The sequence below is a fragment of the Oncorhynchus clarkii genome, chromosome 19 (assembly GCF_045791955.1).
Source record: "Oncorhynchus clarkii lewisi isolate Uvic-CL-2024 chromosome 19, UVic_Ocla_1.0, whole genome shotgun sequence".
NCBI classification, from domain to species: domain Eukaryota; kingdom Metazoa; phylum Chordata; class Actinopteri; order Salmoniformes; family Salmonidae; genus Oncorhynchus; species Oncorhynchus clarkii.
Window position 1 is genome coordinate 42,416,148 of NC_092165.1, and position 26,563 is coordinate 42,442,710.

Genomic DNA, 26,563 nt, shown 5'->3' on the forward strand with positions numbered 1-26,563 from the left:
AGTTGTTGCCAGAGAGTTGAATGTTTATTTCTCTACCATAAGCTGCCTCCAACGTCGTTTTAGAGAATTTGGCAGTACGTCCAACAGGCCTCACAACCGTAGACCACGTGTCCTGAGCCCTGGTCTTTCGGCTTCTTCACATGTGGGATCGTCTGGGGGGGGGGGGGGGGGGGGATTGGCTAGGCCTGGCTGCCAATTATCATGGCTGCATCCCTGCCCAGTCATGTGAAATCCATATATTAGGGCCTAATGAATTTATTTCAATTGACTGATTTCCTTATATGAACTGTAACTCAGTAAAATCTTTGAAGATCTTCCATGTGGTATTTATATTTTTGTTCAGTATACATTCTAATCAGGCTTTGAAGTTCATGTTTTACGCTTTTGTCAACATGGTCAGATGTGACCGTGGTCTGATCCAGTTGATAGCTTTCATAAGACATATAGCTCTTTGGGTTTTTCTGCTTGGATTGACAAAGGCCATAAAGTGAAGCGAGATGTAACTGTGGCCAATGACCATAGAAAAATGTCACATTTATATTCATATTTATTTACAATCATCATTTAGCCTAGCTACACCCCACAGGACCAAAATGGTGCATCTGGTTTGGGGGTCATCCTCTGTTCTCTTTACAAAAAGAAGCCTCAGTCCCAGAGAGCAAGTTTTACTGTAAAGCCCTAATACTGCTCTACACATTTTTTACATGATAAAAAATAAGTGTAGGTTCCTCCTTTTGCCAGAACCGGGTTTAGAAATGAACTTAGTCAGTGGCCAATATTAATTTACAATCACAATTCACAGTTTTAAATCAAAGCATGAATGAATACTTCACCAGCAAACCAGTAATTCATGAAATGAACCAGGAATGGTAAGCAGTGGGAATGCAGTCCATCTTGATAAACAATTATTGCCAGAAAAAGAGAGGCTGAACATTGGATTAGTGGAATTCCCTTGCTTTGTATCGTAAACAGCCACAGTAACCTGTTTCCAAAATAGCAAACCCTCCAAATGAAATCAAATGAGGTGGAAAGAAAAGGTCACCTTGTTAGATGGAAGGACATTTATCTTTCTGATTTATTGTCACAACCGTACCAGAATTGGAATCCAGTATTTATAATTCAGTAGATAGAAATAGACTCTCTCCTGTTCTACTCATGCTTCACTTAGATATCTCACTCTAATCTATGGACCTGTGGTATTGAAAGTAAGATTCACAGCAGTTATCTCACAGTGAACATGATCTGGGCTACAGTATTACACAAAGTTGATCTGAGCCAACTGAGCATTCAGCTCTCATCTATTAGTAGTGTTTATTTCTGGTTGGTTAGGAGGTTTATTCCTATTCCTTTATTCCTATCAAAGTTGAAATTTAAATCCTGACCAACAGGTGTTTACATACTGAGTCTGGCACGTGTCCACCGGCCATAGAGACAGGGCTAGCCCTTGGCATCCACACCGCCCGGGTCACTATGCATCAGTGTCATTGGGTTTGCAATGCCTTCTCCTCCCCACAATTTAGGACAGAATGCAGAATGCCTCTCACAGGAGAGAGAGTCCCCACCGTGCACACTGTGTCCTCCTGACCGTCTCAACCCAGCACACTGAGTTTACCCAGTGTCATGGCACAAAGTCGTATCGATCCAGTAAGCTATTTCTGCAGTCATACTTACTGTACCTACTATAGTAAAGAGAAAATAGTGCATGGTATGTATGGAATTATTTCATCATTCAACAAGTATAATCAGCCATGAAAGAATGGCCCCACCATGAAAGGCATAGCATTGCCTCTTGATTTAAATCTTTAGCTGTCTTTGAGAGGGCAGATGAAAGGTGCATCATTCAAGAAAATAAATAACGTTGTTCTCAGCCTCTTAAGTAGCCGGTGATTGACAGAGTGAAATGCAGTAGAAAGGAGGTTCTTTTTGATTTTCCTTCCAGCTTTCTTTGGCCTGCTGTGCTGCTCAGGGCCCCATCCAACCCTAAAATAACTCGTCATGCAGAAAGTCTGCCTCTGTGTCTTTCATTCACCCATTCCTTGCTATTTCTCTCCCTCTTTCCAAACATAAAATTCTCACGTGGAATGTTTCTTTAATTCCATCATATCCTCACTGCTGTTGGGGCTAGATTAAAGCCTTCCAGTGCACTTCGATTTGGAGACACCGTTGGGAATTCTGTATATTTTGCGTCAGGCTGTGCTGTGCTGCCCATGCTCAGAATTACATACTTTGTTGTTACCTCATAACATAACATATGCCTATGTACATATGCTGTATGTATGAGTCGTGGGGTTGAAAACTGTTTAATTGGGGAAAATAGTCACATTTCACAGATGAATATAATATATGTGAAATGGTGTTAATTTACCTGTCAGTTCTTCTTCTAAGAGTAATTTGTTTTACTGATTGAGTTCTTTTGGTCCATGTTGTAAAATAGACGGCTGGCTGTAGATGGCTGGCTGTAGTGTACATGTTGTCCGTGCATGTTGTCCGTGTCTTCTCTTACAACACTGAGCCCCAGTGGTTTACAACCATCCTACTGAAACCACATACCTGTCTGGATCTCTCATTGGGAACCTGTCATGAAGCTGTCATTGGGGACCTGTCATAAAGCCTTGGTGTGAAACAGAGTCCACTTTTAATATATGTTCCTCTCACATCAACATGTGTCCACCAGCTGGTAAAGTATCAAGAACATAAATGTGTGAGCGTTTTGTAAAGACTACCTTCACATAAAGAGCTTCACAATCATGTTGGGTATTATAGATTCAAAAATGTTTTGGCTTGTTATTAGTGGTGCTTTCTTCCTACAAAATAGATGATTGTGCTCCAGAGGCTAGGCATGCATTGCGACAGCTCAAAATATGTTTTAGCGTGAAGTTTGTCTTTGCATCCAACCAGTGCATATTCAAGCCTATCATTGAATCTGACAATGTTCCTTTGCCTCCATGTCTGTGGGCCAGTTGCTCATCCTTATCAAAACCATATATGCTTGTCAGCCAAGTCACCTGTATGAGTTTTTGTTGGGGGGAAAGATTTTTATGTTCCATTCAATTGTTTGAAGAGCATACACTGCTAAATGCATTAGCTGTATGAAAGAGATATCAGGCCAATATACTGTGGAAAATGTGGTTTATATGTATTGTCATCTAGCATCACACACACATAGAGTTCAGCCTGAAATCTCTTCGAAAGGAAAGAGCATACTCAGTTTATGTATATAGGGGATGTTGACCAAATCTGCCTAATAATGTGGCTTGTCTTTAAGCCACTGGCCTCTCTGGTGACGTTGTTCAGTCAGGGGTGAAATAATTGCTACACAGACAGCTGTGTAGGCCAACTCTGCTTTACAGGCACCCTGCGGATTAGCAGAGGGTTGCACAGTTCACAGTTCAGGGCATAACTCTCCCTGGCAGTCTGGATGGCTTTATGGGCCATTAGACAGATCCTGTAATCAATACACACACCATGCTCACACAGCCCTATCATTACCCACACACTGGACACTTTACATTACTCTTCCCAAACCAGGAGTCCTGCCTTCTCCTCACCATTTGTTGTCTGTGTGGAGGTGGCAATCAGGTTCTTTTTGGGCCTCCTCTGGCCATATGTTTTTCTAATTGCTACCATGGACCACAAAATAGCTAGAATGAGTTATTATGGACCACAACATAGCTAGAATGAGTTATTATGGACCACAACATAGCTAGAATGAGTTATTATGGACCACAACATAGCTAGAATGAGTTATTATGGACCACAAAATAGCTAGAATAAGTTATTATGGACCACAACATAGCTAGAATGAGTTATTATGGACCACAAAATAGCTAGAATGAGTTATTATGGACCACAAAATAGCTAGAATGAGTTATTATGGACCACAACATAGCTAGAATGAGTTATTATGGTCCACAACATAGCTAGAATGAGTTATTATGGACCACAACATAGCTAGAATGAGTTATTATGGACCACAACATAGCTAGAATGAGTTATTATGGACCACAACATAGCTAGAATGAGTTATTATGGACCACAACATAGCTAGAATGAGTTATTATGGACCACAACATAGCTAGAATGAGGAACCATGGACCACAACATAGCTAGAATGAGTTATTATGGACCACAACATAGCTAGAATGAGTTATTATGGACCACAACATAGCTAGAATGAGGAACCATGGACCACAACATAGCTAGAATGAGTTAGGATTGACCACAACACAGCTAGAATGAGTTACCATGGACCACAACATAGCTAGAATGAGTTATTATGGACCACAACATAGCTAGAATGAGTTATTATTGACCACAACATAGCTAGAAGGAGATATTATGGACCACAACATAGCTAAAAGGAGTTATTATGGACCACAACATAGCTAGAATGAGTTACCATGGACCACAACATAGCTAAAATGAGTTACCATTGACCACAACATAGCTAGAATGAGTTACCATGGACCACAACATAGCTAGAATGAGTTACCATGGACCACAACATAGCTATAATGAGTTACCGCACTGTCTCTCCATATACAGTAGTTGTTTTTCTGTGGATGAGGAGGTGAAAGGGATGTCTTTCTGTTTACACATTGGTTTTGGTAGGCGAGCCTCTGTTGATGTAGGGCCACTAGAGAGGGGAGCAGAAAGCTGCTACACTGCTCCAGCCGTAGGAAGTCTGTCCAGTGTAATACATTCTTCAATTACATTTAGCTGTTTCTGTTTCTTTGTGTGTGATGTAACTGGTGTCATGATGCAGAGAGTGGATATGTCAGAAATCTCTTAAATGGAGAGACTAGAGAATTGCAAGACTTTGCTTTTTTTATTGATTTACTTAACCCTTATTTTACCAAGTAAGTTGACTGAGAACACATATTCATTTACATACATAACACCAAACAAAAAGCTATGCCCACCTCTGCGCCCCCCCAACACTGTCACAGTTTATTGTGAAATAAACACAAATTACTTATTTGAAGTTCGTGGCACCACGTGGTTTTCTGTTTCATAACGCATTTGTGTCCAGTACACAATTTCTTCAACACAAATTCCAATTTGTTGTGGCTAAAGTTAGCTTGGTGACTAATGTTAGCTAGGCTATGGGTTAAGGTTAGGGGTAGGGGTTACGGCAAGGGTTAGATTTAGGTAACATGCTAGCTAAGTAGTTGAAGGGTTTTAAGGTTAGGGTTAGCTGACATGCTAAGTAGTTAAAAAGTAGCAAGGACTTTTAAAGTGGTCTATCATGTTATTTGAACACACAACATTTGGGTTATACACGTCGCCTTATACACCTACCCACCCTCCCCGACAAACCCTCTTCCTATTGTTTCTGTCTTAAGTAACCTAATGTCTTTATCTGTGATTGAAATGCACTGTATACAACATTTTGTGGTGACTTTTTTTCTTGTGTCTGTCACGAATTTCACATAAGTAACTTTTTTCTATTTCACAATCATTTGTGATAGCCTTACACTCTCCTGCACGCCACAGTTTAGTCAGAACAACACATAGCCAATCATATATCATGCTCCCTCCGGCTCCATGGCCGTCTGGAAAATGTTGTGATGTTATCCCGAGGAGAATGGAGTTTGTGGGTTTTGGTGACCACGACCTCTCACATTCTTAAGTTACACATACTGTAGTGGGCACACACCCCTAGATATCCCCCAGTACATTGCTCGTTATAGGCTGAAGTAGGGAGCCTGAGGGGTGTGGCGAAGAGACATAGTGTGGCTAAAGGTAATGTACACAATGTCATGGGTCAACCTCAGGTTAACTAAACCCCCCCAGACAACTTGATGTGGTAGGAGAGAGAGTGAATGCCCTAACTACTGTATTCGGTTGAAAAATTGCACTGTGACAGAAAAAGTGAAAAGATATGAAAAGGGCACCTCTATTTTCTGAAAGATTACCCCTTAAGGATTTACCATAAAGGGAAAAGAGCACAAAGTACACAGAACTACCACAAAGGACCAGTCATCAGTCAGTCCTGAGCTGAGCTCCCTCACTTCTGCTGGTAATGATTAGGCTGCTAGATAGTGGTGGGTGAGAGGGATGATTCATAACTTCTGTTTTTGGATGATATATTGGGCAATGGACAGTGACAAACTCTGAAATTCTTCTTATGGATGTTAAATGATGGTACTGAAATGTGCAAATGCTCAATTTTGAAAACAATATAACCTGTGCTTTTTAATAACATAAATAATCTGATCAATATCAGGGGTGCTAAAATACCAGTGTACCACAATTCTGCTGAGACAATTCTGCAGTGTTACTTATTTGTTAGGAAACATTTTAGACATGCTTCTTTCCACTTGTAGTACCATATACTACAAGTGGCAATATATCTAGCCAATCCCAGAATCCATAACACTTAACATATAAATGGCTTCTGTCCGATCTCTGGTTCTTACCCTTCAATAGAAATGATTTCACCTCCCAGAGCCTGGCCTACCGTTTAATTATTTTAAAAGACATCCGTTCAGTAGCAAAATACGAGAGTCCTTTCCTTAGTCAGTCCAACGTTAAATAATTATGACAATGTGCTTTAATAAAACCTCCTGGGAGCAGGTCTTTGTTGTATTGTAGAAGGTGAGGGAGTGTGGTAAAGTGAGGGCCAAGTGTTAGTGTTATGACTTCTCTCTGATATCACACACACGGCTCAGTGTTCCAGAGTTTAGCATGTTTCCATTCTTCACTTTGAACAGATATTTTTTCATATATTTTGAAAGGGCCCTTGGTGGTGAGCTCTTTAGTTATTTGTATTCTCTACAAAGTGAGCCTCAATCCTAATTTGTTGAATGGCTCCCTGGCCCTAATGTTCTGAATGGCACATCATTTCCTCCAACCGTGAATTGAGGGGTTCCCCAGGATTATCACGATTCCGCTGTCGTTATTTATATAATTTTCAAAAAGCACCAATATCAAGTTAGCGGAGGTAGTATTGTTGACCTGTGAGATACATTTGAGACATTTTTATATGTCTTTGAGTTTCAAATTTCCTGGGCTGAGAGAGAGGATTGTAAAAGTTTGTGAGGTGGAGAGAGGGGGCAAATCTTCAGCAAATAGTAATGGCCTGAAGACATGCACTCTGTTGGAAACGAGAGCCCGGCCCCATGCAGTGAACAGTAGGGCTGGGAATTGCTAGGGACCTCACGATACTTAGGTGTTGATACAATATGTATTGCGATTCTCACAATTCAATATGTATTGCAATTCGAAACTGTGCTTTTTAAATTTTAAATTTCACCTTTATTTAACCAGGTAGGCCAGTTGAGAACAAGTTCTCATTTACAACTGCGACCTGGCCACGATAAAGCAAAGCAGTGTGACAAAAACAACAACACAGAGTTACACATGGGATAAACAAATGTACAGTCAATAACACAATAGAATAACCTGTATACAGTGTGTGGAAATGAAGTAAGGAGGTAAGGCAATAAATAGGTCAATAGTGGTGAAGTAATTACAATTTAGCAATTTACACTGGAGTGATATATGTGCAGATGAGGATGTAGAGAGGACCAGCCAACGAGAGCATACAGGTCGCAGTGGTGGGTAGTATATGTGATAGACTGCATCCAGTTTGCTGAGTAGAGTGTTGGAGGCTATTTTGTAAATGACATCGCCGAAGTCGAGGATCGGTAGGATAGTCAGTTTTACGAGGGTATGTTTGGCAGCATGAGTGAAGGAGGCTTTGTTGCGAAATAGGAAGCCACTTCTAGGTTTAACGTTGGATTGGAGATGCTTAATGTGAGTCTGGAAGGAGAGTTTACAGTCTAGCCAGACACCTAGGTATTTATAGTTGTCCACATATTCTAAGTCAGAACCGTCCAGAGTAGTGGTGCTAGTCGGGCGGGCGGGTGCAGGCAGCGATCGGTTGAAGAGCATGCATTTCGTTTTGCTAGCATTTAAGAGCAGTTGGAGGCCAGTGTTGTATGGCATTGAAGCTCGCTTGGAGGTTTTTTAACACAGTGTCCAAAGGAAGAAGGGCCAGATGTATACAGAATGGTGTTGTCTACATAGAGGTGGATCAAAGAATCACCCGCAGCAAGAGTGACATTGATGTATACAGAGAAAAGAGTCTGCCTGAGAATTAAACTCTGTGGCACCCCCATAGAGACTGCCAGAGTTCCGGACAACAGGCCCTCCGATTTGACACACTGAACTCTATCTGAGAAGTAGTTGGTGAACCAGGCGAGGCAGTCATTAGAGAAACCAAGGCTGTTGAGTCTGCCGATAAGAATACGGTGATTTTACTGCGATTCGATCTTCCAAACATATTGTTGCAGAGGGACAAGAGAGAGCCATAAGAAAACGAGATTTTATCAGTCATGGGTATAATAGTGCTAAACCATGTTGTCTCACAATTTTAAAAAGAAGATGGAGAACAACATATAAAAGGAAGAATACTGGAGTTTTGGCGAAGGTACAGCTGTCTAGCGCAAAAATTATATTACGATACTGACAAAAATGATATTATGATATATTGTCAAATTATATCCCGACTGTATTGATTGTTTCTCCCATCACTAGTGGATAGGGGCTGCTGCCTACCTCAAGCTTCTCTCCGTCCCACACAGGGCCTTAATAGGTAACTCAGACCTGCTGTGCTGTGGGAACTATGAATGCTATTTGAATGCTATAAAGGTCCTATCTTATTTTAATATACACAATTTCCCACTAAATCAATGAAGAACTCATACAATACAATATCTTCAAATACTGTATGTGCATGCTTTTTTAGAATGTTTTTTTATGGTCTGTTGTACAGGATTACTTTGGCCAGAGAGTGAATGTTGTTTGGAAATTAGGGATTCTACAGTAGACCTCAGCTGTCATGGGTTTGTTCAGGACTGTTATCCCCCTGACATCCCTCCCTCTCCCTTCCTTAAAACTGCCCTCAAATAACTTGGACTGGAGATTGATTTTAAGGACAGAACTTGGACTGGAGATTGGTTTTAAGGATCTTGAACTGGAGATTGGTTTTAAGGACAGAACTTGGACTGGAGATTGGTTTTAAGGACAGAACTTGGACTGGAGATTGGTTTTAAGGACAGGACTTGGACTGGAGATTGGTTTTAAGGACAGCACTTGGACTGGAGATTGGTTTTAAGGACAGAACTTGGACTGGAGATTGGTTTTAAGGACAGCACTTGGACTGGAGATTGGTTTTAAGGAACTTGAACTGGATTTCACATTCATACAGTTACATGTTTGAACTGAGCTCACAAAGTAGAGCTGTGATTAATGGACAGTATCTGCTTGCTTGTATTACATGGAGTACATGCTTCCATTGAATGACCAGGTCCAGTAATGCCCATGTTTATGCACTTTTCAGATGACTGGATCTGGAATCTGTCGCTTTAAATTTCTAATTCAGTCTCAGTCATAATTAACCACAACAAAGACCCTGCCAGGTATATGTTTCCCAACTTCTGTTTAGTGTTTCAAAGAAAATGAGTATTTATTATTATTCCCCAATGCAATAATTAAACCACATATTTGTGAAATAGATGGAATGTGAGGCAATTAGTTTTAATGATGTGCAAGAAAAATCTGCACGACAGCAATTACCGCGACAAAGTGTTCACCAGCCAGGCAGGGAGGCATGCCAGCCCCATGCAGCAGGACAGACCAAGGGAAGAGAGACAGACAGTGACACTGCAGCAGCCGGGCTTGTGTGGGACTCTAGTAAGAGTCAGAAGGGCCAGGGTCAGTACCCACTGCCCAGCCAAGCCCATTGTCAATTAATGGAATGCATGTTTGGTGCCACATTGTGTCACTTTAATGACTGCTGTTGGGCGACAGAGCTGAAGAGGGTCATGTATTCAGGGTCACATACACAGACTGTGATGTATACCAACCGTACAATTAGGCAATTTTCTAGGCCAGTTACACAAATTGATAAATTAGTATACATATTTGTTCCAATTCAGATGGCATGGTGTCAGAGTGGGTGTGGAGGTTGGGAGGGGTGGAATTGGAAGGGGGGGGGGTTGCTCATTTAATGAACTCTCCCTTCCTCATATGTCTTTGGACTGTTTGATCCTCAATGTTTCCTCAAACCCTTGTAATCTTTGAGGTCGAACAGACTCTGGACACGATGGTGGCAACAGGCCAGCCTCAAGTCTGGTTAGTGGATGAAATATTTAACTATTTGCCAAATAGAGACAAAGCATTTCTTATTTGATCCCATAGTGTACTAGAAAACTCAGATCACATACCAAGTTACATTTCCCTGACTGAATGTGTAGTATACTTCATCATCATTTCCCTGACTGAATGTGTAGTATACTTCATCATCATTTCCCTGACTGAATGTGTAGTATACTTCATCATCATTTCCCTGACTGAATGTGTAGTATACTTCATCATCATTTCCCTGACTGAATGTGTAGTATACTTCATCATCATTTCCCTGACTGAATGTGTAGTATACTTCATCATCATTTCCCTGACTGAATGTGTAGTATACTTTATCAGAAAGGGCTGGATTTTCCCCAAAGCAGTTCAAACTAATGCTCTAGCAAATGTGTGGGTTTAAATAGAATAGACTTCACCATAAACCACAGGAATATGGTCAAGGACTATTATTTAATTCCCAGTTTGTTCCCTTTTGTCATCATGTTGCCATGATTGACTGTTTGTATTGCATACTCTCAATTAGCATGCATCATGTTGTGAGAAAGTTGTGCTGAATTCAAAACCATGTGGTGCTAGTTTAATTCAAATTGCCATTTCATGGTAATTTTAGGTATATTGCTCGGATACAATTAGAGAGAGCGAGAGAACAAAAGACTGAAGCCAAGCTGTGAGCAATAATGCCTGAAGGGGTGTGGTATATGGCCAATATACCACGGCTTAGTGCTGTTCTTAGTCACAACACAACGCTGAATGCCTGAATACAGACCTTAGCTGTGGTATATTGGCCATATACCACAAACCCGCAAGGTGCCTTATTGCTATTATAAACTGGTAACCAACATAATTAGAACAGTAAAAATACATGTTTTGTCATACGTGTGGTATATGGTCTGATATACCGTGGCTGTCAGCCAATCAGCATTCAGAGCTCAAACCACCCAGTTCATAAATTAGAATAATCATGTTCCTTGGTGTGGCAGCCAAGGACTCGGTCATCCTCATGCATTAGAGGACACCTAGGAGGTCCATTCGTCTCTCACACCAGACAAACTGGACCCCATGTCTGAATGGCATCATATTGCTAAAACAGGAAGCCTACAGCAGGTAGACCATGCAGCCCGTGGGGCCCTTAGCTACCAGCTCTCCTCACAGTGCCAAAAGCAGTGGAAGTTTTCCTGCCTGCGATCTGTCAGTGGCACGGCATCTGTGTCAATAGCATTCCACCACTGTGGACAGAGCACTGCAGTTTGCTTTAGCTACCAGAGAGTAGCAACCTGATTTAGTGTTTGAGAACAATGTCATCAATTCTGCAGTGCTATCCAGTGCATACATTTGTGTCACAAGATGGAAAGGTTGTTTGCTATGAATCTCATGCCGCAGGTCTAAGAATAGTGTTCAAGTAGCCAGAGTGAGGTGCAGGGAGGGCCCAGATTTGGACGTGTGCAGATAGTTTTGCCATAACCATGAAATTACCTCAACGATTGCTGTATTTGCAGACAATTGAGAACTATTGTTTATACATCAATCGTTGACCAGACAAGGAAAACACATCCCCACATCCCCTGTAACTGCACGCATTAGATTTGGAATCAGTGACCAAAGGAATTTCTAGAAAAACTGCTGATCATTGGAGCACCAGCAGCATTAAGCACAGCCAAGGAGCTGAAGTGACTCTTACCTTAGTGAGAAATGGGTTAAATGTAAGAGATCACATACATTTAGACTTAACAGGGCTGTCTTGGGCTCAGGTGAAATTGAACATGACATTCCCTCCAGGCTTTGTACTATAAGGAAACCAGAGTAAAAGCAACGGCATGGACACACAACTAATTGGTCCTTGATTGAATCACTTAAAGTAAAGTCGGCTAGTGCTGAGATAATGTAGGCCATGTCTGGAGATGCTCTTTTATGTGAAAGGCCACATGTTCTAACATGACACCGTTAAAGATCTGCCTCCATCTCTCTCTCTGCCCCCTGCAGCCGACTGCCAGCCCCCCTGCCAAAACCGTGGCTCCTGCAGCAGGCCCCACACCTGTGTGTGCCGCTCTGGGTTCCAGGGGGCCCGCTGCGAGGAGGCTGCCCCAGAGCAGGTGTACATCCACACCGGAGGGTCCCTGAGGCGCATCCAGCCAGGCACCAACCCCTTCCAGAGGGAGCAGCCCAGGAGGAAACCCACGGAGAGGCAGGCCGTAGACATCCCCAGCCCTGAGACCACCAGGCAGTCTTTCCAGCCTGTGTAAGTCCATCATTGCACTGTACCTCCTTCCTGATGGAGTATTTAGACATTTATAGATGGTGACACATGACACAGGTGTAATCCTTACCATGAAATGGTTACTTTACGAGCTCTAAACCAACAATGCATAGTTTATTTATTTTTTTATTTTTTTTCACCTTTATTTAACCAGGTAGGCCAGTTGGGGAACAAGTTCTCATTTACAACTGCGACCTGGCCAAGATAAAACAAAGCAGTGTGACAAAAACAACAACACAGAGTTACAGATGAGATAGACAAACATACAGTCAATAACACAATAAAACAATCTATACACAGTGTGTGCAAATGTAGTAAGATTAGGGAGGTAAGGCAATAAATGGGCCATAGTGGCAAAATAATTAAAATGTAGCATTAACACTGGAGTGATAGATGTGCAAATGATGATGTGCAAGTAGAGATACTGGAGTGCAAAAGAGCAAAAAAAATAACAATATGGGGATGAGGTAGTTGGGTGGGCTATTTACAGATGGGCTGTGATCGCTAAGCTACTCTGACAGCTGATGCTTATAGTTAATGAGGGAGATATAAGTCTCCAGCTTCAGTGACTTGTGCAATTTGTTCCAGTCATTGGCAGCAAAGAACCGTAAGGAAAGGCGGCCAAAGGAGGTGTTGGCTTTGGGGATGACCAGTGAAATATACATGCTGGAGCGCATGCTACGGGCGGTTGTTGCTATGGTGACCAGTGAGCTGAGATAAGGCGGGGTTTTACCTAGCAGAGACTTATAGATGACCTGGAGTCAGTTATAAAAATTAAGTAATAAAAATGGGCTAAATAAATAAACTAAATAAACTACTAATAGTAAGACAATAAAAATAACAGCAACAATAACGAGGATATATACTGTAGAAGGGTTACCGGCATTGAGTCAATGTGCATGTAGGTAGGGATAAAGGGACTATGCATAGATAAACAGAGAGTAGCAGCAGCGTGGGTGAAGAGTGTGAAGGAATGTGAATGAATGTGTGTGGCGTCAATATGCGTGTGTGTGTGTGTTGGAGTGTCAGTGTAGTATGTGTGAGTGTGTGGTTAGAGTCCAGTGAGTGTACATGGAGCCTGTACATGAGAGTCAGTGCAACAAATAATAATACAGTTGAAGTCAGAAGTTTACACACACTTAGGTTGGAGTCATTAAAACTCGTTTTTCAACCACTCCACAAATTTCTTGTTAACAAACTATAGTTCGGTTAGGACATCTACTTTGTGCATGACACAAGTAATTTTTCCAACAATTGTTTACAGACAGATTATTTCACTTATAATTCACTGTCACAATTCCAGTGGGTCAGAAGTTTACATACACTAAGTTGACTGTGCCTTTAAACAGCTTGGAAAATTCCCGAAAATGATGTCATGGCTTTAGATGCTTCTGATAGGCTAACTGACATAATTTGAGTCAATTGGAGGTGTACCTGTGGATGTATTTCAAGGCCGACTTTCAAACTCAATGCCTCTTTGCTTGACATTATGGGAAAATCAAAAGAAATCAGACAAGACCTCAGAAACTTTTGTAGACCTCCACAAGTCTGGTTCATCCTTGGGAGCAATTTCCAAATGCCTGAAGGTACCACGTTCATCTGTACAAACAATAGTCCACAAGTATAAACAAAATGGGACCACACAGCCGTCATACCGCTCAGGAAGGAGACACGTTCTGTCTCCTAGAGATGAACGGACTTTGGTGCGAAAAGTGCAAATCAATCCCAGAACAACAGCAAAGGACCTTGTGAAGATTGCTGGAGGAAACAGGTGCAAACGTATCTATATCCACAGTAAAACAAGTCCTATATCAACATAACCTGAAAGGCCGCTCAGCAAGGAAGAAGCCACTGCTCCAAAACCGCCATAAAGGCCAGACTACGGTTTGCAGCTGCACATGGGGACTAAGTTCGTACTTTTTGGAGAAATGTCCTCTGGTCTGATGAAACAAAAATAGAAATGGTTAGCCATAATGACCATCTTTATGTTTGGAGGAAAAATGGGGTGACTTGCAAGCCGAAGAACACCATCCCAACCGTGAAGCACCGGGGTGGCAGCATCATGTTGTTGGGGTGCTTTGCTGCAGGAGCGACTGGTGCACTTCACAAAATAGATGGCATCATGAGGGAGCAAAATTATGTGGATATATTGAAACAACATCTCAAGACATCAGTCCGGAAGTTAAAGCTTGGTCGCAAATGCATCTTCCAAATGGACAATGACCCCAAGCATACTTCCAAAGTTGTGGCAAAATGGCTTTAGGAAAACAAAGTCGAGGTATTGGAGAGGCCATCACAAAGCCCTGACCTCAATCCTATAGAGAATGTGTGGGCAGAACTGAAAAAGTGTGTGCAAGCAAGGAGGCCTACAGGAGGAATGGGCCAAAATGCACCTAACTTATTGTGGGAAGCTTGTGGAAGGCTACCCTAACGTTTGACCCAAGTTAAACAATTTAAAGGCAATGCTACTAAATACTAATTGAGTGTATGTAAATTTCTGACTCACTGGGAATGTGATGAAAGAAATAAAAGCTGAAATAAATAATTAATTCTACTATTATTCTGACATTTCACATTCTTAAAATAAAGTGGTGATCCTAACTGACCTAAGACAGGGAATTGTGAAAAAGGAGTTTACATGTATTTAGCTAAGGTATATGTAAACTTCTGACCAACTGTGTATAAAGTAAAGGGGTCAATGTAAATAGTCTGGGTAGCCATTTGATTAACTGGTCAGGAGTCTTATGGCTTGGGGGTAGAAGCTGTTAAGGAGCCTTTTGGTCCCTGACTTGGCACTCTGGCACCGCTTGCCGTCTAGTAGCAGAGAGAACAGTCTATGACTTTGGTGGCTGGAGTCTATGACAATTTTTAGGGCATTCCTCTGACACCGTCTGGTATGTAGGTCCTGGATGGTAGCTCAGCCCCACTGATGTACTGGGCCGTACGCACTATCCTCTGTAGCGCCTTGCGGTCGGATGTCGAGCAGTTGCCATACCAAGCTGAAAGACAGGATGCTTTTGATGGTGCAGCTGTAGAACCTTTTGTGGATCTAAGGACCCATGCCAAATCTTTGCAGCCTCCTGAGGGGGAATAGGCGTTGTCGTGTCCCGCTTAAGACTGTGTTAGTGTGTTTGGACCATGATAGGTCCATAGTGATGTGGACACCAAGGAACTTGACACGCTCAACCTTCACCACTACAGCCCAGTCGATGAGAATGGGGCATGCTTGGCCCTCCTTTTCCTGTAGTCCACGATCATCTCCTTTGTCTTGCTCACATTGAGGGATAGGTTGTTGTTCTAGCTCCACACTGGCAGGTCTCTGACCTCCTCCCTATAGGCTGTCTCATCGTCGTCAGTGATCAGGCCTATCACCGCTGTGTTGTCGGCAAACTTAATGATGGTGTTGGAGTCGTGCGTGGCCATGAAGTCGTGGGTGAACAGGGTGTACAGGAGGGGATTAAGAACGCAACCCTGAGGGGCCCCCGTGTTGAGAGTCAGTGTCAGTAAGTCCATTATCCAGTTGCATTCCCAGGATCCTTAGCTTAGTGATGAGCTTGGAGGTCACTATGGCGTAGTCAATGAACAACATTCTCACGTAGGCTTTCCTACGGGGCAGTAGTCATTTAGGCAGGTTACCTTGGCTTTCTTGGGCACAGGGACTATGGTGGTCTGAATTGATTTAGCATTGATTTGATTTAGCCTGTCTGGTATTTGTAATCCGTAATGGTTTGCAAGCCCTGCCACATCTGACAAGCATCAAATTTAGTCCTGTATTGACGCTTTGCCTGTTTGATGGTTTGTCGAAGGGCATAGCAGGATTTATTTTAAGAGTCCGTATTAGTGTCCCGCTCCTTGAAAGCGGCAGCTATAGCCTTTTTTCTCAGTGCGGATGTTGCCTATAATCCATGGCTTATGGTTGGGATATGTACGTACGGCCACTGTGTGGACGACGTTGTCAATGCACTTATTAATGAAGCCGGTGACTGATGTGGTATGCTCCTCAATGCAATCGGATGAATCCCGGAACATATCCCAGTCTGTGCTAACAAAACAGTCCTCTAGCTTAGCATCCGCTTCATCGGACCACTTCCATATTGAGCATGTTGCTGGTACTTCCTGTTTGAGTTTTTGCTTGTAAGCGGGAATCAAGAGGATACAGTTATGGTCAGATTTGCTAAATGGAGGGTGAGGGAGAGCTTTGTACGTGTCGCTGTGTGTGGAGTAAAGGCGATCTAGAGGTTTTACCCCTATTTGCACATGTGAGATGCTGGTAGAAATGAAGTAAAACATATTTCAGTTTTCATGCATTAAAGTCCCCGGCCACTAGGAGCGCTGCCTCTGGATGAGCATTTTCTTGTTTGCTTATGGCCTTTTACAGCTCGTTGAGTGTGGTCTTAGTGCCAGCATCGCTATGAAGAATATACAGTCGTGGCCAAAAGTTTTGAGAATGACACAATTATACATTTTCACAAAGTCTGCTGCCTCAGTTTCGATGATGACAATTTGCATATACTCCAGAATGTTATGAAGAGTGATCCGATGAATTGTAATTAATTGCAAAGTCCCTCTTTGCCATGCAAATGAACTGAATCACCAAAAAACATTTCCACTGCATTTCAGCCCTGCCACAAAAGGACCAGCTGACATCATGCCAGTGATTCTCTCGTTAACACAGGTGTGTGTTGACGAGCACAAGGCTGGAGATCACTCTGTCATGCTGATTGAGTTCGAAAACAGACTGGAAGCATCAAAAAGAGGGTGGTGCTTGGAATCATTGTTCTTCCTCTGTCAAACATGGTTACCTGCAAGGAAACACGTGCCGTCATCATTACTTTGCACAAAAAGGGCTTCACAGGCAAGGATATTGCTGCCAGTAAGATTGCACCTAAATCAACCATTTATCGGAGCATCAAGTACTTCAAGGAGAGCGGTTCAATTGTTGTGAAGAAGGCTTCAGGATGCCCAAGAAAGTCCAGAAAGCGCCAGGACTGTCTAAAGTTGATTCATTTGCGGGATCGGGGCACCACCAGTACAGAGCTTGCTCAGGAATGGCAGCAGGCAGGTCAAATTTTATTTGTCACATACACATGGTTAGCAGATGTTAATGCGAGTGTAGCGAAATGCTTGTGTTTCTAGTTCTGACAATGCAGTAATAACAAACGAGTAATCTAACCTAACAATTTCACAACAACTACCTTATACACACAAGTGTAAAGGGATGAAGAATATGTACATAAATATATATGAATGAGTGATGGTACAGAACGGCATAGGCAAGATGCAGTAGATGGTATCGAGTACAGTATATACATTTGAGATGAGTAATGTAGGGTATGTAAACATTATATTAAGTGGCATTGTTTAAAGTAGCTAGTGATACATTTTTTACATCAATTTTTCCATTATTAAAGTGGCTGGAGTTGAGTCAGTATGTTGGCAGCAGCCACTCAATGTTAGTGGTGGCTGTTTAACAGTCTGATGGCCTTGAGATAGAAGCTGTTTTTCAGTCTCTCGGTCCCTGCTTTGATGCACCTGTACTGACCTCGCCTTCTGGATGATAGAGGGGTGAACAGGCAGTGGCTCGGGTGGTTGTTGTCATTGATGATCTTTATGGCCTTTCTGTGACACCGGGTGGTGTAGGTGTCCTGAAGGGCAGGTAGTTTGCCCCCGGTGATGCGTTGTGCAGAGCCTTACGGTTGTGGGCGGAGTAGTTGCTGTACCAGGCGGTGATACAGCCCGACAGGATGCTCTCGATTGTGCATCTGTAAAAGTTGAGTGTTTTTGGTGACAAGCCAAATTTCTTCAGCCTCCTGAGGTTGGAGAGGCGCTGCTGCGCCTTCTTCACCACGTTGTCTGTGTGGGTGGACCAATTCGATTCGAACTTAAAACGTACTACCCTCTCCACTACTGTCCCGTCAATGTGGATAGGGGGGTGCTCCCTCTGCTGTTTCCTGAAGCCTATGATCATCTCCTTTGTTTTGATGACGTTGAGTGTGAGGTTATTTTCCTGACACCACACTCCGAGGGCCCTCACCTCCTCCCTGTAGGCCGTCTCGTCGTTGTTGGTAATCAAGCCTACCACTGTAGTGTCGTCTGCAAACTTGATGATTGAGTTGGAGGCGTGCATGGCCACGCAGTCGTGGGTGAACAGGGAGTACAGGAGAGGGCTCAGAACGCATCCTTGTGGGGCCCCAGTGTTGAGGAACAGCTGGGTGGAGATTTTGTTACCTACCCTCACCACCTGGGGGCGGCCTGTCAGGAAGTCCAGTACCCAGTTGCACAGGGCGGGGTCGAGACCCAGGGTCGAGTTTGAAGGGTACTATGGTGTTAAATGCTGAGCTGTAGTCGATGAACAGCGTTCTCACATAGGTATTCCTCTTGTCCAGATGGGATAGGGCAGTGTGCAGTATGGTTGCAATTGTGTTGTCTGTCTACTTATTGGGGCGGTAAGCAAATTGGAGTGGGACTAGGGTGTCAGGTAGGGTGGAGGTGATATGGTCCTTGACTAGTCTCTCAAAGCACTTCATGATGACGGAAATGAGTGCTACGGGGCGATAGTCGTTTAGCTCAGTTACCTTAGCTTTCTTGGCAACAGGAACAATGGTGGCCATGTTGAAGCATGTGGGAACAGCACACTGGGATAAGGTGTGAGTGCATCTGCACGCACAGTGAGGCAAAGGCTTTTGGAGGATGGCCTGGTGTCAAGAAGGGCAGCAAAGAAGCCACTCCGGGACAGACTGATATTCTGCTAAAGGTACAGGGATTGGACTGCTGAGGACTGGGGTAAAGTCATTTTCTCTGATGAATCCCCTTTCCAATTGTTTGGGGCATCCGGAAAAAAGCTTGTCCGGAGAAGACAAGGTGAGGGCTACCATCAGTCCTGTGTCATGCCAACAATAAAGCATCCTGAGAACATTCATATGTGGGGTTTTCAGCCAAGGGATTGGGCTCACTCACAATTTTGCCTAAGAACACAGCTATGTATAAAGAATGGTACCAACACATCCCCCGAGAGCAACTTCTCCCAACCATCCAGGAACAGTTTGGTGACGAACAATGTTTTTTCCAGCACGATGGAGCACCTTGCCACAAGGCAAAAGTGATATCTAAGTGGCTCGGGGAACAAAACATTGATATTTTGGGTCCATGACCAGGAAACTCCCCAGACCTTAATCCCATTGAGAACTTGTGGTCAATCCTCAAGAGGCGGGTGGACAAACAAAAACCCACAAATTCTGACAAACTCCAAGCATTAATTATGAAAGAATGGGCTGCCATCAGTCAGGATGTGGCCCAGAAGTGAATTGACAGCATGCCAGGGCGGATTGCAGAGGTCTTGAAAAAGAAGGGTTAACACTGCAAATATTGACTCTTTGCATCAACTTCATGTAATTGTCAATAAAAGCCTTTGACACTTGTCAAATGCTTGCAAATATACTTCAGTATTCCAGAGTAACATCTGACAAAAATATCTAAAGACACTGAAGCAGCAAACTTTGTGGAAATTAATATTTGTGTCATTCTCAAAACTTTTGGCCACGACTGTAGATGAAAACTCTCTTGGTAAATACTATGGTCTACAGCTTATCATGAGGTACATTACTCAAAATCAGGCGAGCAGAACCTTGAGACTTCCTTAATATTAGCGATTGCGCACCAGCTGTTGTTAATAAAGAGACAAAGACCCCCCCCCCGATCTTACCAGAGGCTGCTGTTCTGCCTAGTAGATGCACGGAAAACCCAGCTAACTGTGTATTAGCTATGTCCTTGTTTAGCCACGACTCAGTGAAACATAGTCTATTACAGTTTTTAATTCCTGTTGATAGGATAGTCTCGAACGGAGCTCATTCAATTTATTCTCCAGTGATTAAACATTCGCCAATAGAACGGAGGGTAGAAGTGGATTATCCACTCACCTACTCAGTTTCACTAGGCATCCGGCTCGCCAACCCCTGTAACCCCCCGTCTCCTCTTCATACGAATGACGGGGATTTGGGCCTGGTCCAGGAGGAGCAGTATATCCTTTGTGTCTGACTCATTAAAGAAAAATACCTTGTCCAGTTCGAGGTGAGTAAATGCTGTTCTGGTGCCCAGAAGGTATTTTCAGTCATAGGAAACTTTTTCGAAAACATTATGTACAAGAAAAGTTAAAAACAGTGCAAACACACAAAATAGCACAATTGCTCAGGATCCCATAAAACGGTGGCTTAATAGGATAGGGGCTTTAATAGGATAGGGGCTTTAATAGGATAGGGGCTTTAATAGGATAGGGGCTTTAAGAGGATAGGGGCTTTAAGAGGATAGGGGCTTTAAGAAGATAGGGGCTTTTATAGGAGAGGGGCTTTAAGAGGATAGGGGCTTTAAGAGGATAGTGGCTTTAAGAGAATAGGGGCTTTAATAGGATAGGGGCTTTAAGAGGATAGGGGCTTTAAGAGGATAGGGGCTTTAAGATGATAGGGGCTTTAAGAGGATAGGGGCTTTAAGAGGATAGGGGCTTTAAGAGAATAGGGGCTTTAAGATAATAGGGGCTTTAAGAGGATAGGAGCTTTAAGAGGATAGGAGCTTTACGAGGATAGGGGCTTTAAGAGGATAGTGGCTTTAAGAGAATAGGGGCTTTAAGAGGATAGGGGCTTTAAGAGGATAGGAGCTTTACGAGGATAGGGGCTTTAAGAGGATAGGGGCTTTAAGAGGATAGTGGCTTTAAGAGAATAGGGGCTTTAAGAGGATAGGGGCTTTAAGAGGATAGGGGCTTTAAGAGAATAGGAGCTCAGTGAACATTGAATATGTAATACTGGGGTGGCAGGTAGCCTAGTGGTTAGAGCTTTAGGCCAGTAACCGAAAGGTTGCTGGATCGAATCCCCGAGATAACAAGGTCAAGTTCTGCCCCTGAACAAGGCAGTTAACACACTGTTCGTAGGCCGTCATTGTAAGTAATACTTTTTTCTCAACTGACTTGCCTAGTTAAATAAAGGTTAAATATAAAAAGAGGATAAGGGCTTTAGGAGCTCAGTAAACACTGCATATGTAATTCTGGACTTTTGCCCAAGATGCATACATTCTGTATTTGTAACATACTAAAGAATGGGGTGACAGTCAAAAATTCTTGGTTTCTATTCCAAGCAGACAGTGGGTCTTTAAAGTGTAATCAATACTGATGTTCTAGATCACTGACATCTGAGATTTGTTTAAATTGTTGTTGTTCAGAATCTATGATGGCAGTCTGACATGTGGGCATGCCAACCCCGAGGCGTATTGAAATGTTTTTGGCCGGTGTCATGGCACACTGATATCCTTCTTCATTTGAACATGGAATTTGTCTCACAGTCAAACTTGGACTCAAGTGTTGATTCTGCGGTTTATTCTGATAAAACGTTGCTCATATAAAAACGAGTATTGCCTCTAAGCTCCTCATTTATAAAGTACGAACACATAATACTTTTTTCTCATCTAATGAAAATCATCCTTATTCTGACAGGAGTATGTAAAGGGAGTAGAAAGGCAATGTACTCTCCCCACCACCATTAGTTACACTACAACAACAGTTACATAGACAATGTAATACATGCTGTCATGTAAGTGCAATGGTATTCTCTGTGATGTGTATGTACAACATACGGCATACAGACGTTTTTTATTCTGGTTTGCATTATGATTTGTGTTTGTTATTTGGTTGAATCAAACCAGAAGAGCGGGTCCATATGTTAAATGTTTAATACTTAATGCTTAATGCTGTGTAAAACCAGAGCTAAACAACCTAGCATGTCTTTCCTTCTTCGCCATTGAAAAGAGCTGCTCCGTGGCTGAAAACCCATGAAGATCAACATGTAGAATGAAAGGAAACAGCGTCTGATTGGCCAGATAGGAAAGTCACAGTAACGCTTGCCATTTGCTATGAATATATAAACCTGATTTGAATGAATAATGTATTTTCTTTGGGTTTGTGTAACACTATAAAAAATGACATTTATTCTGTGACTCATTGGACTGGACTAACAATGACTACTGATGCACATAGCGTGACAACTGGTCAGACTAGGCCCTCACAGCACATTCAGCTACTCTCAGAAGACCATTAATCAAACCAGAGAATGGTATCAGACTTTTGGCTTCGACAGCAGTCTATTTTTGTCGCAATTACTCTGGAAATGATACTCAAGAGCATTATTCTGCTCACAATATTGAGTTTTTTCCTCCCTCCGCTGTTTGCTTAAGGACATTTTTAAGCCTGGAGGTCACTGCCAAATCTTCTGATTAAGCTTGTGTTATGGTTTGAACCGTATTTCTGACTGAGGGTGTTGAAATGTGATGCTTGTTTGTGTCTATGACTGTTCAGGCATATTGTTTGCTATGAATGGGATAGGTTTATCTTGTCAAATGCTTCTCTGCCTTGGATGAGAGCCCAATGGTTTTCTAATCCTCAGGCAGTTGTATAAAGTGCCATAATTAGTTTGAGCACTGAGGTCACCCTTCATTTTCAGCCAAAGTGTCATCTGGGTAATATCGTTCTCCTAAAACTACGTATTCTATTCGATTACAGTTGACGTTTATGGTCCAGTATGTTCTAATAGCGAGTGCCTTTTACGTGGTTATGTCACATCGGATTTCTGTGTTATGGAATTACTCTGGCAAAACCCCTCTGATGCCTGTAGTAGCTTGAAGTAACCCAAGTAAATGTTTTGGCAGATGTTTTCCTAAAGCGGTGTTACTCTTTTTTCACTTGCATTGTTTCTTAGTCACAATAAATCTTGCTATACATATGTGTGCTTTGATATTCATTGAGTGGACATATTTGTAGCCTGAGTCACAGATCTGGGACAAACAAGAGAGCAAAACTGCACATTTTACATTAGAAGAGGAAGACACCATTACTGAGTCACACACAACCTGGCGATGTGCGGCTTGATCTCTCTCGTCTCTAATGGAGCTGACTAACACATCTCAGCAGGTGCTGTTAATCTGAAGATGAGCCATTTCCTATTCCACAACACAAGCCCGCTCAAATGAAAGCTTGTGGACGCCCTGGTAAACCCATCCACTTAGAAAAAAGGGGATTTGAAGACAGAAACAGGGTCAAACTATGAGAAGTATAGAAAACAGTGTGTGTGTGGACATTTGGAAAATATTATTCATATAGCCCACTCGGAGAGTGGCAGCCCACATGAAAAAATACTACAGTTTACTATAGAATACTACAATACTACTACTGTAGAATACTATACTAAATACACACTGTATTATTCCTCGAACATGTGTAGTACTTACTATAGAATGTTGTAGTACACTGTGGAATACTATAGTAAATACTACAGTATTATCCACTAAAAAACTATGTAGTAAATAACACAGGAATGTCCGCAAAAACACTATAGTAAATACCACAGTATACTACAGACCACAAAAACACTAAAGTAAATACTATAGTATACTACAATCCACAAAAACACTACATTAATTACTATAGTGTATACTCTAGTTTTCTTTTACTAGAGTATTTATACTATAGTTAACTGTATTCTACAGTAAATACTATTGTATTCGCTGTTGTGTTTCCCCAGACTTTAGCCTGGGGAAAAAACTACAGTGAAAACTACATTTAAAGTCTCCAAAAACACTACAGTGAATACTATAGTATTTATACCATAGTATACTTTAGTATTTTTTCATGTGGGAGGTTCACATGTGTCTGCATTTACTTAGTAGAGAGCTAGTGCTCAGAAGTTTATGTGATGTATTCTGTTGGTCAAGTTCTAGTGAGCAACATTCTCCGCTCAGGCTCTGTTGAAAGCCAGAGGTGGAGCAATTTACCCCTGGATCATCAGGGGACCTGGGGCTTTGTCTTAGATATCAGGTTTTGGTTGTGCTGTGGCCAGAGGTGTAGGAGCAATATGAGGTCACTGAGAGAGTGTAAAGCGGTGCCAAGCCCAAATTAACGAGTCAGGGTAGCCACCTCTGCAAAGATTACAACGTCCTGCAGGTTTTACCCTCTCTCCTCTCTTGGCTTGGAGAAGGGCACAACATCCCCAGACCACTGCCTCTGCTGCCTCTCCTCTCCTGCCTCCAGCCTGTCCAGGCCTTTCCTGTTCTCCATAAGAGGGAAGGTGTCAGGTATGTCTGGGAAACAGATTTGGGTTGTTATGACAGTAGCACCTAGTTGCTGACTTTGCCTGTATTGCCTGTTGGGTTGTGCACTGACAATGGGGGCATTTTTATTAGCACCTTCAAGCGGAGCTGGGCTTAAGGTGGGCCAATTTGTCCAGCAGTGATAAGGGCATGAGAAGTCGCCTGGCTGGCTGACGTGGAGTGGTTTGGGAGTCCAGACGGCCTGCTCTCCAGACCTGCCAGTTGGCCTCCCTCGGTAATGAAATCACCCTGTGTGCACTGCGTCAGCAGCAGATGTGGAAAGCATACTGTCTACTGTATTTCGTGAAGTGGTTTGTCAACACATGGGAATATCGGGACGGTCTGTAAGACATTCCAGTAAAACAGGTGTAGATGTTTGCTGCACTTAACTCAATTTACAGAAGGCCTGTGTAGAGTAGTAAAAGAGGCCACTCGGGAAAGAAAAGAGTGTTCATGATGTTTGCAGATGACATGTTTTACTGTAACCATGCCAATAACATTCTGCATCAGGGTTTGTCACTGTTTCCACCTTTGTTGACTGGCTATCATCAGCAGGTGGAACGCTGAACTCTTCACTGCAGCGGATGGACAGTTCCTTAGGAATGGCCTTGCCGGTAGGTGTCACTGATCGGTAGTTCTGTCACTTGGCGCCATGCTTGGGTTTGTGGCTACCGCTGTCTAAACAACATGGTGATGATGATGCCTTATTAGTTATAAGGACCTCTTTTAGTCAAAATTCGATCTGCACTTCATTCACTTTACCACTATATGGGAAGGCTGTTATATCCATTCCATTACTAATTGTCTGTCAGACTCTACTTGGAATTTGAAGTCGACTTGACTCACACAGGCAGAAATTCCCAGAGAGTGAGACACTTCAAATGTAATTTTACGAAATCCAAACGTGGAAAAATTAAAAAGGCAATCCTGTAGCATCAGATGTTCTTAAAAATGTGTTCTTTCATGGTCACGCTAGCGAGATCCCACTGTAAAGGGCCTCCAGCTCTCCAGCAGAGGAGGATAAACTATTATTGTGGATAAACTGCAAAGTGAATAATCAAATCAAAGTTTATTTGTCACTTGCGCCAAATACAACATGTGTAGACCTTACAGTGAAATACTTACTTACAGACTCTAACCAATAGTGCAAAAAAGGTATTAGGTGAACAATAGGTAAGTAAAGAAATAAAACAACAGTAAAAATACAGGCTATATACAGTAGCGAGGCTATAAAGGTAGCGAGGCTACATACAGACACCGGTTAGTCAGGCTGATTGAGAAAGTATGTAGATGTGGTTAAAGTGACTATGCATATATGATGAACAGAGAGTAGCAGTAGAGTAAAAGAGGAGTTGGTGGGTGGCGGGACACAACACAGATAGCCCGGTTAGCCACTGTGCGCGAGCACTGGTTGGTTGGCCCAATTGAGCTAGTATGTGCATGAATGTATAGTTAAAGTGACTATGCATGTATGATAAACAGAGAGTAGCAGCAGCATAAAAAGAGGGGTTGGGGGGGGCACACAATGCAAATAGTCCGGGTAGCCATTTGATTACCTGTTCAGGAGTCTTATGGCTTGGGGTTAAAAACTGTTGAGAAGCCTTTTTGTCCTAGACTTGGCACTCCAGTACCGCTTGCCATGCGGTAGTAGAGTGAACAGTCTATGACTGGGGTTGCTGGGGTCTTTGTTAGGGCCTTCCTCTGACACCGCCTGGTGTAGAGGTCCTGGATGGCAGGAAGCTTAGCCCCAGTGATGTACTGGGCCGTACGCACTACCCTCTGTAGTGCCTTGTGGTCAGAGGCCGAGCAAATGCCGTACCAGGCAGTGATGTTGCAGCTGTAGAACCTTTTGAGGTTCTCAGGACCCATGTCAAATCTTTTTAGTTTCCTGAGGGGGAATAGGCTTTGTCGTGCCCTCTTCACGACTGTCTTGGTGTGTTTGGACCATTCTAGTTTGTTGTTGATGTGGACGCCAAGGAACTTGAAGCTCTCAACCTGCTCCACTACAGCCCCATCGATGAGAATTGGGGCATG

General features: G+C 42.7%; 1 protein-coding gene across 1 annotated transcript in view; it reads left to right on the forward strand.

Moving 5' to 3' along the window:
• The window catches only part of LOC139375231 (latent-transforming growth factor beta-binding protein 2-like), a 154,424-nt gene that overhangs the window by 14,884 nt on the left and 112,977 nt on the right, over nucleotides 1–26,563 (forward strand). The window contains exon 3 of the mRNA XM_071116828.1: nucleotides 12,136–12,391. Coding sequence (XP_070972929.1) covers nucleotides 12,136–12,391 — 256 coding nt within the window. The remainder of the gene's footprint in view (nucleotides 1–12,135; nucleotides 12,392–26,563) is intronic.